Below are 13,506 nucleotides of genomic sequence, written 5' to 3' on the forward strand. Positions count from 1 at the left end.
GTGGAGCACCCAGCATCTTGGAAATCAGAAGGCTGTCATCGGTGCTACGACCAAAACCACATGACACAAACCAATTTTAAAATTATTGAACTTTGGTCAGAGACATGAAAATGATTTTTAAGTACTTCTTTAATATAATCTTTTTCATGTATTGTTTTCACAACTTTGAATCTTTTATTATTAAAATTTAATATATATTTATATACATAAAAATTCCCCTTTTGCCAGCTGATCTTGCCAGCTACGAATGCCGACTACGGAATGGAGCAGCTGTCAGCCTCCTCTACATGGATGACATGAAGTTGTATGCCAACCCTGAACGAGACATCGATTCACTGATCCACACCACCAGAATGTACAGCAACGACATCGTTGTTCAGACTGGAGAAGTCTAGTTGGATGATAATGACTGAGACAGGACTCTCTTCCAGACACTAAACCAAGGCACAATGTACATTTCAATTCCTTTAATTTTAAATATGTTTATATTGTCTATCCTGTAAAATAGTCAGATGTCTATTCATATTAATGTACAGAATTCACCTGCTTGCTGCTACTACTGCACATTCACCCAGTGTATATACTATATGTATGTATATATATATATATAATGTTCTTCCTCTACACCCCCCCCCCCCCCCAATTTTTGCACATGTCGAGGAGCGTGTCAGGCTACATTTCACTGTGTGTTATACTTGTATAACTAAGCATGTGACAAATAAAGAACCTTGAACCTTGAACCTTGAATGAAGAGAGGGAAGGTAGTCAGAACTGAGGGGATCAAACAACCAGAAGGCAACATTGAAGTCATAGAAGACAGCTACAAGTGCCTGGGCATCCCACACGCAAATGGGAACCATGAAGAGGCTGCTAGGAAAGCTGCAATCACCAAGTACCAGCAAAGGTTCAGGCAAGTCCTGAGGAGTCAGCTGAACGGTAAAAACAAAATCCAGGCTGTCAATACTTATGTCTGATACCTGAGATGATAGGCTGGCCAAAGGAGGAGATAGAAGCCACTGACATCAAGACAAGGAAGCTCCTGACCATCCATGGAGGGTTTCACTCCAAGTCCAGCACCCTGAGCCTGTATGCTAAGCGGAAGGAAGAAGGCCAGGGATTGGTGAGTGTCAACACCACAGTCCAGGATGAGACAACAAAGCTGGACTGAAAGACAGCACAGAGGCACTAATAATGGCAGCACAGGAACAAGCTCTGAGTACAAGATCCATAGAGGCTGGGGTCTATTACACTAGGCACGACCCCAGGTGCAGGCTGTGTAAAGATGTCCCTGAGACAATCCAAGCTAAGATCCTGTGGGACTTCCAGATACAGACGGACAAAATGGTGCTGGCTAACCGACCAGACATAGTGGTGGTAGACAAGCAGAAGAAGACAGCTCTAGTGATAGATGTAGAGATACTGAATGGCAGCAACATCAGGAAGAAGGAACACAAGAAGCTAGGGAAGTACCAATGGCTCAGAGAAGAGCTTGAGAATTACCCCGTGGTAATCGGAGCACTAGGTGAAGTCACTCCCAAGCTAGGCAAGTGGCTCCAGCAGATCCCGGGAATAACATCGGAGATCTCTGTCCAGAAGAGTGCAGTCCTAGGAACAGCTAAGAGACTGCGCAGGACCCTCAAGCTCCCAGGCCTCTGGTAGAGGACCCGAGCTTGAAAGAAAGACTGCCGCAGGGGCGAGTGGGGAATTTATAAATAAATGTGTATATAAATGTATATATATATGAATAAATACATAATGTGTGTGTGCTCAAATTTTGTTTTGTCTTTTTTCTTTTTATTGTTTTATTGGTCCAGAAGCTCCAGTGGCACAATTGGTTAGTACACTGTACTTATATTTTAATTGTTCAAAAATTTTTAACGATTTCATTGTTGTATTTATTTTGAGTAATTTAAACAACATAAAAAAGAAGAAACAGTTACTCCTTTCAGTCAGTTAATCATAAACTCGTTCATTTGAAATGGTTTAAACTTTAGTGTACAGGGTCAAACTCTGCCCATTCATAACACGTCTCTCACACACACACACGTGTACTGTAATCAAGTTCTTCCTGGGCTCCATAAGAAATCTTTGCACTGTGATAACACACCATAAAAAAAGCACACACAGTAAATAACTGTGACACATGTGCATGTGTGTGCATGTGAACATGTTTATGTTCATATTTTTGCTGCATTCCTGAAGGAGTAGTGCATAATGGTAAGCCCCAGCAGCATTTGGTGTCTGCCTCCATCAGTCGTCATCACTCTCCTGTTTTCTCTCTCTGAAGCTTTTTGTGGTGAATGAATTGATGACATTCTTACCTGCATATGACCTTTTAACCCTGACTGTAAACAAACATGATTCAACTGAAGCATCACCAGTGAACAGGTCCTTCAGCCTGATGGAAACCATCTGTGTGAGTGAGCTCCGGCCTGTGAGGTCATCCTGCACAGGGTTGAGCCCTCATTCGTCATCCCGAGACAGTGTGACTCCAAGTGTACTCCTTTGTCAGGGACAGGAGCTCATCTCAGTGAACAGGTGCACATACCTGCAGCAGGGTCAGTTTCCTGCTCCAGCTGTGAGAGCAGAACTTCACATCTGCCTGCTGACGGCCACAAACAGTCACAGCACCTGTTTGTCCTCTGATGCGCTTCAGTCGTTTTTATTGTTTTTGATGGTTTTATATATTTTTTTGTTTTAAAAGATTTTCTGTTGTTTTTGTTGTTTATGGCGTTTTTTTTCATAATTTTATTGTTTCTGTTCTTGTTTATTATTTTATTTTTGTTGTTGTTCTTTTTATTGTTGTTCTTGATGGTTTTATTGTTGGACTCTGACAAGTGACGTGACTTGATGGCATCACTTTTTGCCCTGCTGTTTGTCACCTGACTCGTCATTACAAAAAGTCTACGACGTGGCTTCCGAGGCTCTGCCCCCTCATCAGGAGTTGCCCTCTGATTGGTGATTCGTTTTTTCCCTTCAACCTCCTCTAAGCTTCGTAAAAACGTCTTGACGTCACTGCCGGAAGTGGCGGCGTAGTGGCGCAGAGGCAGACAGTGAGAACTTAAGCTGAGCGACTTTTTTTCCTCCTCCTTCTTCTTTCTGTGGTTCTTCTTTGGGTTTTTCCCCAGAACCTCTGAGTTTGTTGCTTCGGAGCCGACGAAGGAAGAGAGCAGGAGGAACCTCCGGATCTTTTCCAGGTGAGCTGACCTGAGTTTGATTCGTCGGAACTCTGCCAGTGACCTCTGCTGCAACGCGCTAGCACATGACTGGCGGTTGTACGAGACTCCCTGCAAAAAAACTTCAGTTTAAGAAAGGTGAGCTTTAACGGTAAACGGGCAGGTCCGAGATCGGAACCAGCAACCGGGTCGGAAACGGGAGGTTTGCGTGATTACTCCGGCTCTGTGCAGCCCTCCCCTCAGAGTTCAGGTCCTTGTGAACCCCCCCGCTGTGTGACGTGAATACCCCTCAGATCCGCTGTCGTGGCCGCCCGCTTTGCTTCCAGAATTCCACAGATTTCAAAGGGAGTTTGGTGACGAACTGTGATTGGCGAAGGCAACACGCAGCGGCACAGCAGGTGCAGTCTGCCACGTGCACGCGCGTGTACATGGACACGGCGGCTGTAAGTGGCCAGGTGTCCTCAGGGATTCCACTCACCTGAGTGTCTGTGTGTGTTTTCGAACCCTGCAGTCAGCTGAGACTGGATGTCACCTGGATGGGTGACGCTACGTCCAGATGAACAGAATCAACCTTTTGGAATTCTGTGTGTCTTCTACACGCGACAAAAACACTTGGATCATAATCCGACAGAGAAGAAGAAACAAACCTGACGTCCTCAAACCACGGCGTGACCTCAGATAACATCACTGTGAAGACACCGAGACGGTGTTTTCACAGTGATGAACACGCACGCGCGCACACACAAACTCGTTTTCATATGTTCGTGAGTACATCTCATTGACATAATGCTTTCCCTAACCATCTAAACGAATGCTTAATCTTAACCCTCAGCCTAAACCTAACCATAACCCAATTGTAACCCTGACACTAAAACCACATTTTGAGCTTCACAGGCATTTTGTCCAATTTTCTGTCCTCACAAAGATGTCAAAACATGTACACACACACGACTGTAGAACCGGTTGCTCAGAGTTATGCTGGGAACATACTAGAGGTGGAAGTCACCATACATCCCACGATACGATATTATCACAATATTTAACGCATGATACGATATTATTGCGATTTTTAAAAAAATATTTTGCAATATTCAGATTCTGTACATATAGTTAAACTTTATCAATATTCATTTAATCTAATATCAAAGTCTCACACTCAGTCTTTCTCTCATTTCAGTCAGTTTTATTGGTGACAAACTGAACGGTTTGTATTACAGTCTAGTCCAACTTAACTGAATGCAGCCATCTGGTACAATTATAGCTATTCTGAACTATGCAATTTATGAAAACTATGCAGCCTATTCAGCAACTGAAGAATTTGAAAGTAAATTAAAACAAAATATAAATTTACATTAAATAAAAAAAGTTTTAAACTTAATTAAAATAAAACATGTCTTAAATTAAAATAAGTAAACTGTCATATTTATTGCTGCCAAAAAAAGTTAAACACATTTGGACAGTGAAGGAATGTCAGGATTTTTGCTCAGAAAAAGGATCAACATGCTCTGAGCATAAAAACCTTTTTTGTAACAAAATATTGATTTCTGCTGTCCCTGTATCGATACATTATTAGCAAACAAAATATCACGATACTACACAGTATCGATTTTTTCCCCCACCCCTAGAACATACACACACTCTCTCTTTGTTTCTGACTGTAGAACCAGTTTCTCAGGTTTATGTTGGAAATACACACACACACACACACACACACACACACACACACACACACACACACACACACACACACACACACACACGAGTGCACACACACTCACACACGCAGTTTCAAGAGGTCAGGGAAGTTCTGTAGCCTGTCAGACTCCATGCTGGCAGCTTTGATCTTAAACCAGAGAAGCTTTGGTGTGAAGAAGTCCAACATCACATTTGATCTCAGTGAATGTGAGAAAAGGAGTGCATGTTCAACAGGATATATCATTTTTAAATATAATAATACAATGCTGCTGATAAAGATAATGACATGAAATCTTCCAGGATAAATTAATAAATGTGTAAAATTCAGAGAAAGTTCTGGTTCTGGTAGCTTATTACACAGATCCTCCTGTAATTACATAACTGAAGAGTTTCCTTTACTATTGTTTTCTTGTGGCTCTGACAGAAGAACTTTTCTGTCATTCAGTTGTTTTTCTGTTATGTATTTGCTGTGGTGTTGCGTGAATGAGAGTGGGAGGAGCTCTTTACCAGCAGAAAAGCTGTAAAGCTTCGAAAATACAGTTAAAAGTCCAAAATCCCTGAACTCCACGCAGACATTGTTCAGATATACCAGTGCCATCCAGTGAGCTAGACTGCAGTCTTTGCCAGTCTGATTCTGGCCCCCGGGGCTAATGTTTGACAACCGGGGTTTTACAGGAATCAAAGCAGAAGACACACACAGGGATAACCTCTGATCTCTGCCCTAAGTATTGCAGCAGCTCCTGCTCGCCTGTCAGTAGATTGCAGAATTGATGCAGTCCTGATGTCTGATCACTGCTGACTGTGCGCACACGGTGAGTCAGCCATCAGGTGTGGGTCAGCGGTGTTGGTTATGATGATTGATTTCTTCTGATCAGGTGTTTTGGAGGTTGTTGTCGTTTTACCTGCCAGCTGATTCTAACCTCATGTGTCTGATTCTTGCTGTGTGACCTTTGACCTCCATAAAGTCACACCTTTTTGGCATGAACCCGCCATGCTCGGGTTCTTTTTCTGTAGGACCTCCTGAACTATGTGAACTGAAATTAAAGTGCTATGTGACTGCTGGGGTCAAAGCTGAGGAGGGTGTGAATGATTGACTGGAGGTCTGCTGCAGCAGCGAGGGCTGGCTTCACTGAGCTCAGTTCAGCTGGTGGATAAGTGCTAGAAGCGATGAGTCACTTTGCTCATCTGCAGGAACAGGATGTGATGTCAGCCGCATCAGGACCAGCAGAGACCACCTAATCAGAGCAGAGCTTTCACAGTGTGGGTAACACTGATGTCCAATCACCTTGCTCCAAACTTCTGTCAGAGCCTTAGAGGAGGTAAAGTCAGCTCAGAGCTTATCCTGCTGAGCTGCAGTCACACTTGTCATTGATTATTGATTCACATTCGATTCAAGATGCCCCTTGAATCACATTCATTAAGTTTGGTTGAATTCTTTAATGTATAATAATACAATCAGAGATGTTCAATCCTGTAAGGCCCCACACTGAACCCTCAGACAGGTGATCCACCTCTCACCTGGATCCAGGTTCATCAAGGTTCCTGCTGTGTGTGTGTGTGTGTGTGTGAGAGAGAAAGAGAGGGACAGAATGAAGCAGTCAGAGTTCAGCCTGCTCAAAGCTGATTGGCTGTCTGATGGTGGAGCCAGCCTATGACTGGCTGGAGGTTGTCGTGTAATCAGCTTTTATCTGCTGTTAAAGTCTCTGTGTCTCTCTCGCTGTTTCAGTTTCTTCAGAGCTCGATCACCCGTCACTTTGTCCTGCAGGTAAGAATTTCTAAATAAATTGAGATCAGCCAATCAGAGCACAGGATTCACAGTGAAAACAGCAGGTAAAGATGAAGAATTGAGTTAGTTTTATTTTGAAATGTGTGAAAGGCGTAACATCCTGTGTGGTTGCACCTGCACTGATGGTCACACAGGGGAACGCAGAGCAGTCGACCTGCTGGTGTTTGAAGTGAGACACCTGACCTTTCCTGTTGCCACGCTGAAGCATGAAGTCTTTCTCCCCTTGCGGCAGATGGCCACTCCTCGCTGAGCCTGGTGCTGCCCAAGATTTCTTCCTGTAAAAAAAGGAGTTTTTCTTTCCCGCTGTTGCCAAGTGCTTGCTGATTGGTGGGTGTTATTGTAGGTCTCTACCTTACAGTATGAAGCACCTTGCTGTGATTTGGCGCTAAATGAATTAACTTAATACTGAATTGATGTCACAGGAAGTGCCCATTTTGTTCAGAGTGAAAACTGACGTTCAGACCGCTGCTGTGCATTATTGATCAGTTTGAGTCATGAAAAGTTCTGATTGATGCGGTGCTGCAGGCCTTTCAGTCAGAGGTAACAGAGAATGGCATGATTGGCCGATGGATGGTCTGCTGTCGGAAAAGCTGAGAAGCTCCACCTCCTCTGCAAACGTCTCAGATGAAAAGGGCGTCTCCTCGTCCCATCCTGTTTCTTTTTTGTGTGAACTTGAAACGCTGCGCGGTGGCCTCCGTGCCCTCACCGTGCTTCTGTGGACGTTTATTCTGGACAGATATCACAGGTGATGACATCATCAGGAAGCAGGAGTGTCGCTGTGTCCAAACACACGTTTCATGTCTGATCTGACTTCCTCAGCTTTGGAGTATGTCAGTGGGACTTTGCATCTGTGAACCAAGAAAATGTGCCCCACTTCCTGTTTGTGCAGAGAACGCCACGGGAATCATGCGAGGCATCCAGACGAGTTCAAGCGGGAAGAACAACAACAGAAGAGGAAGTGAGAATTCTGGGTTCCCATAGAAACGTGACAGAGATTGGGTTTGATTTGTTCATACGTGCTCTACGTTCAGCTGTTACATGTGCACAGGTGCACGCCTCTGCACTCATCAGATAAACTTTATTGACACCAAACTGCAGCTGATCAGTGATAAAGGTCACATAAGATAAACTTTATTGATCCCAGAGCTGAAATTCCTCCACCACAGCTGAAAATAAAAGATCATTTAAAAATAAATAAAATATAAAACAACAACAAAACAAACGGAGTGGAAAAAACTAAAATGAACCAAAACTAATGTCAGAGAGAGGGCGAGAGACAGAGGCACTGAATAGAGAGAGAGAGAGAGGAGGCGGCCTGCCCAAACATGACTTGGGGTTTAATGGTTGCTGACGGCAATTACCAACCTTCCCCTTAATGTTAACGATGCTGTAATCTAATTGGCTGATGGCAGACGCCAGCTCAGAGTGTTCCGACTGGCTGGTTTTGCTTTCCTTAGCCTCGGGGCCTCACGGCCAATCGGATTACAGTGAGGGCGCCTGTTCTGTGACATCAGGCTGTTGCTGAAGTTACAGCTGTTGGCGAACTGATGTGCTGTGGTGATGTCACCAGTGGTCAGTTGGTGTCTGTGCATGGACGAGCGAGGATCGCTGAGGAAGAACAGGTAGGAGAGCAGCTGCTTTAGCTTTATTTTAACCGCACAGGTGAGCTCAGGTGTTGCCGTGCATGGATGCTAACGATGACGCTCAGCTGGAGAGGAGGAGTTGGCATTGAGGAAGATCATCAGCTCGCTCTGAGGCTGGTGAGGGTGGCTTAAACCTGATGCCCCACTGGCGGCAGCTGCAGTGCTAACATGCCACAAAGCAGTCTCGGCGCAGCGGGTCGTTTCCATAGATACACATCGCTCATTTCTTATGCAGAGGTTTGCAAAGGCGACGGTAAAACAGGCTGCAACAGATCTACAGAAGGCAGGTCGGTCTACAGATGCAGCGGCCTCGTCATGAGAGCGTGCGTAACTGCCACACCAGAGAGGATTTCAAAGACGACATACGCACCTTGACTGCATCACAGCAATAAACCATAATTTGTTTAATTCCAAACAAAGACTTTCAAATATTCTCTCAAATACGCACCAATAAGGCAGCAGGGCAGGATTCTGGGGGTGGGGCTACTGGTGAATGACAGATGGCTGTAGGAGGAGCAAGCAGCACCCTCACTTAGTGCCTAAAAGCTAAAACGGGGACGGGTGATATCACATTGACATCTATCTTTTATATACAGTTTGTGGTAACCACGAGCATGTGACTCAGTCACATGACCAGTGTTTATTCAGCTTTACAGTTACCACTTCTTTCCGATAATTTCATAATCAGAAGCCAATAAGGTCAGTGATCAATATCCTGATCAGACACGATTCAGACCAGAAGAGCTGTTTCTATACCGTTGACCATAATATTTTATCATACCATGCTGTAGAAGTTACAGGTACCGCTCTGCAGTGGTTTCAATCATACCTACGAAACAAAGGCGACTGATGTCGTGATTTGGTCTGCTCACACAGAGTTCAGATACTTTAATTTTGAAATGTTCACTAAATGTTCCTGCTTCCAAAGCATTGTGGGAGCTATAGTCCAAAGAGCGTAGTGGTGGTGTTCGTGATGATGATGATGATGATGATGGTTCTTGTCTCGTCTCACAGCAGCCATGAATCACCACATGAATCACCACATGAATCACAGCACCATGGCCCCGCCCACCAGCTCAGAGCACGACCACGGCTCTGGAGGAGGAGGAGGGGAAGGGAACCATGGAGGTCACATGATGGTAAGAAGTGGGGCTTATCACTGCTAATAACAGGTCATAGATGATGTAGTGAAAGGTCTCTGTGTGATGTCATGCTGTTGTTAACTAGATGATGACATTTTACTTCGGCTACAATAACGTGGAGCTGCTGTTCACCGGTCTGCTCATCAACTCACCTGGAGGTGAGTGATGTCACCGGCACAATTGTGGCTAAGATCCTTTATTTCCTCTGATAATAAACTTGAAGACTTTTTAAATTCTTTTTGTGTGCTTATTTTGTTCTTATTTATAATTTATAATGATTTTAATATTATATTTACATTTGTAGTTATATCTGTATAGCTTTAGGGTTATGTATAAAAATGCGTTTTGTACTAAATTGAATACGTTTAGTTTTTCAGATTTTTCATTTTATGTAGATTATGATTAAATTTAGACTTTTAGAAATTTTGCTTGCAGTATGAATTTTGAATGTGTTTTTTATAACTGGATCTGTTAACTGTTTGTTAACTCCACCTCCTCTTCCTTTGACGTAATCAGAGATGGTGGGGGCATGTATTGGTGTCTTCCTATTGGCCGCCCTGTACGAGGGGTTGAAGATTGGTCGTGAGGTTCTTCTGCGTCGTAGTCAGGTCAACGTCCGTTACAACTCCATGCCACTCCCCGGGGCTGATGGGACAGTGCTGATGGAGACGCACAAGACGGTTGGGTACGTTGCTAACGGTAACCGTTAAACAGGAGAAGAAGGAGGAGTAGGAGGTGTCGGTCTCTCAGAATTCCTAGTCATTTACCTCATGGTAAACACTAATTTTTACTGATTGGCAGCCAACATTTGGAGGGGGCGGTGCCTCCTGTCATGAGTAACTCCCGCTTCGTGGAATTATTTCCCAGGTAAATGGGTTTGGGTTCTGGTTTTGGTTCAGGTTCTTGTCCTAGGTGGGTCTGTCTGTCTGCTTTGATCAGGCTGTTCAGACTTCTATGCAGCTTCTAATTGCAGGTTCTCATACAGGATGTCCTACACCTGCTAATGGTTTAGTTGACTCAAATGCTAATGTTAATCTAATCATATGCGGGTGGATGTTAAAGGGTTAACAGTGGTGGAGGACTTCCTGCCTGCATGTGGTGTCTTGCTCTGTGACACTGGGAAGCTGATGATGCTAACTGTAATAATTCTAGTTCTGATTCTGGACAGGCTAAAGCTAGTGGTGGGCTAAGTCTTACAAATAAATACATGTTTTGTCTTTGTGAAACTGAACATTAAACACCGTAAGTCACCATAAGACTTTGGTCGCTGTCATTTGTGCATGATGTTAACTTTAAAACATGTTAACTTTATTACTGCTGATGCTAACTGCTAACACTAATCCATGGTAATGTACACAATTTTAGCTTAGGATACTTTTAGCAATCCAAAGATGTTTCAGTCATCAGGTTCCATGCTAACTCTAAGCTTATTATAATGTGTTAAGTGCTATAAGCAAAAGCAATACTAATGCTAACAGGGCTACAAGTATTGAAGGGTAATATTATTTAGCATGCTGATGCTAATGCTAAGTCTTATCTCTTGACCTCTCAGGCAGCGCATGCTGAGCCCCGCCCACTTCCTACAGACCCTGCTGCACATCATCCAGGTGGTCGTCAGCTACTTCCTGATGCTCGTCTTCATGACCTACAACGGTTACCTCTGTATTGCTGTGGCAGCTGGTGCTGGAATGGGCTACTTCCTGTTTAGTTGGAGAAAGGCGGTGGTTGTTGACATCACAGAACACTGCCATTAGCATTCATGCTATTTAGCACTATGAATGCTACACTCAGTATTAGCATGCTGGCCTGTGTGCTAATAGAACTAAACACCAAGTTAGCTAATTAGCACGACACACTAAATTACAGCATTACCTGGTAAAAATGGTAATGTCACATCATACTGTAGTTGGCAACAAACGACAAGCTAGTTGTCTTCTGATTGGCCAATTCACTTTTTTTCCCCGTTTTGTTAGCTTAGCATCGTTAGCAGCTCATTAGCTGGGCCACCAATCAGAAGGCAGGATGTAATCAGTTCTTTGACTACTAGGAATTGATTGATTAGGAGCTGTTTTGATTTGTTGTATGTACAGAGCAAATCAAAAGCTTTTTTTTTTTTTTGGTTAAATTTTACTTCATGTTTACGTTTTAAGATATTTAGAAAATTATTATTATTATTGTTATTATTGTTATTATTATTATCTGAATCAGCCAGTCGGAGCTCGATGTTGATCAAATGAAATTTTAACTTTTGTTTTTGTCAGAAGCAGTCACTTGATTTTGTTTTAAATTGAAGCATCATGATCTGTTTGGCCAGTTGAGTCACCGTTGGCCTTAACGCCGCTGCCACCTGCTGCCTTACTGCTGACTGAAGGTGGGGGCGGAGCCTCGACTCGTTTCACTTCACTTTAAGTCGACATCTTAGCACTTGCCACATGTGCTGATGATGACATAAGAACGTCTCTACTGTTGTGATTACTTTATTTTTGATGGTTCACACTGAGGAGGGTGGAGTTTACATTCTGGACCAATGGGATCGCAGGGATTGCTGGATTTAAAGTCCAACTCCAGCAAAAAGTATGTGGACATAATTTTGGTCACAGGCTTTTTAGCATGTGCACTTACTTCTGGTGCACTGCCTGAGGCTGTGTGGGACCAGCTGGTGTGATCTCGTCTTGTGTTTTATGACGTGAACCCTGTGAAGGAAACTGTTTTATGTGATCGTGTTTTAAATGCTGGAATCAGTAAAAAACTGAATAAAGTTTAAGTAGAAACTTGTCTTTGTTGTCTTTGTGGAGCAGCATGTTGCTCTCCATTAGGTTCACACAAGAGTTTCTGGGTTTTTGTTTTTGTTTTTTCCTCTTTTGTGGCTGTGTGCGTGTGCGTGTGTGTGCGTGTGTGCGCGTGTGTGTGCGTGTGCGTGCGTGCGTGTTTTGGGTGATATGTAAAAATAAATAAAAAATTTCCAACCGGCAATCATCAGACCAATAACCTGCAATAGGTGATATATTTTTCTTGCACAAAAGTTTTGATGAGAGGAGCAGTGAAATCATGCACAGACTGATTTGCGTGTTTAGAACACAGAAGTCCAAACATGGACAAACAAATTGCACACTGGAGGAGAAGGCACGGACAGAAATGGACTGTTATCTCAGCGAGGAGGTCGTAGATGGAGAAGATGATCTGCTGATTTCCACTGGTGGAAAGGGCATGAAAAACGTTTCCCATTGATGTCACACATGCCATGGAAATATAGCCGAGTGAAGCTGACCCCCCACCCACTTGAAACGTAAAGGCAAATAGGCGGAGCGGTTGGTGTTACATTTGTGCAGGTAAAATTAGCATTTGTGCTGCTACGGTTTCTGAGATATAATGATTTTAATTCTTACGGCCTACGCTGTATAACACCAGTGTCTGTGGCAGTGAGTTTCAGCAGCTGTGGAGTTTTGCTCTTTTATAGAAGACTGTCCACTTTTCTTAGGCTTGCTACATATTAAGTTTTATTAGTTCAAACTCTAGTAACACAATTTAGTCGGAAGGGTCGATATTTCTTTTGTTACCAGTGCAGAAACGTTTATTTTTTTTCTGTGGAAAACTGAGTTTCATGTGAAGTGATTCACGTATACCTAAATTTTTTTTTTTTTTTTTACATACCCAGTTTGTCTCTATATTTTGTTTTGAATTATATATGTTCATTATTATTAATGTAGCTGTCTCAGAAGAAAATAAAGTGTTTGCTTTCATAGGTTGCCACCTACATGTAGAAAATTGAATATTCCACAGCACCTAGGCCAGGAGTCTTCGACCTGCGGCTCTAAAGCCACATGTGGCTCTCTGGCCCCTCCACTGTGGCTCTTATAAGACCAAGTAAGTAATGTTTTATTATAAAGACAACAAGAAAGGGTTCTGTTAACAGTTAGTTTTTTATGAAATATCTGCATTGACTATTCACAGAATGTACAAGGCTTTTAAAAGCGATTTAATGTTTCTTAGCTTCAAAACTGTTTGCTATAATTTTCAAGTTGGTTGCCCATCTTTCCTAATTTTCAATTTTTATGGAAAGGACT

The 13,506-nt window shown here is 43.1% G+C and overlaps 1 protein-coding gene across 8 annotated transcripts; it reads left to right on the forward strand.

Annotated features, from left to right (window-relative positions):
• The first annotated feature begins 3,024 nt into the window (after positions 1-3,024).
• slc31a1 (solute carrier family 31 member 1) lies at positions 3,025-11,220 on the forward strand. 8 transcript variants are annotated; one of them, XM_085462890.1, is made up of 7 exons: positions 3,025-3,197; positions 6,598-6,636; positions 9,315-9,439; positions 9,528-9,600; positions 9,959-10,127; positions 10,244-10,309; positions 10,995-11,220. In XM_085462890.1, exons 3-7 carry the CDS (start codon positions 9,320-9,322, stop codon positions 11,194-11,196), a joined length of 630 nt encoding a protein of 209 aa, XP_085319016.1. In that variant the 5' UTR covers positions 3,025-3,197; positions 6,598-6,636; positions 9,315-9,319; the 3' UTR covers positions 11,197-11,220. The 8 variants fall into 8 exon arrangements, with proteins under 8 accessions (XP_085319016.1, XP_085319018.1, XP_085319021.1 ...); XM_085462892.1 differs by having other exon boundaries at positions 9,318-9,439; XM_085462887.1 differs by lacking the exon at positions 3,025-3,197 and adding an exon at positions 3,204-3,314.
• The last annotated feature ends 2,286 nt before the right edge of the window (positions 11,221-13,506 follow it).

This window comes from Copadichromis virginalis, linkage group LG7, assembly GCF_057382275.1.
Source record: "Copadichromis virginalis isolate Kocher_CV1m ecotype Utaka linkage group LG7, C_Virginalis_male_GT1.1, whole genome shotgun sequence".
Taxonomy (NCBI): Eukaryota; Metazoa; Chordata; class Actinopteri; order Cichliformes; family Cichlidae; genus Copadichromis; species Copadichromis virginalis.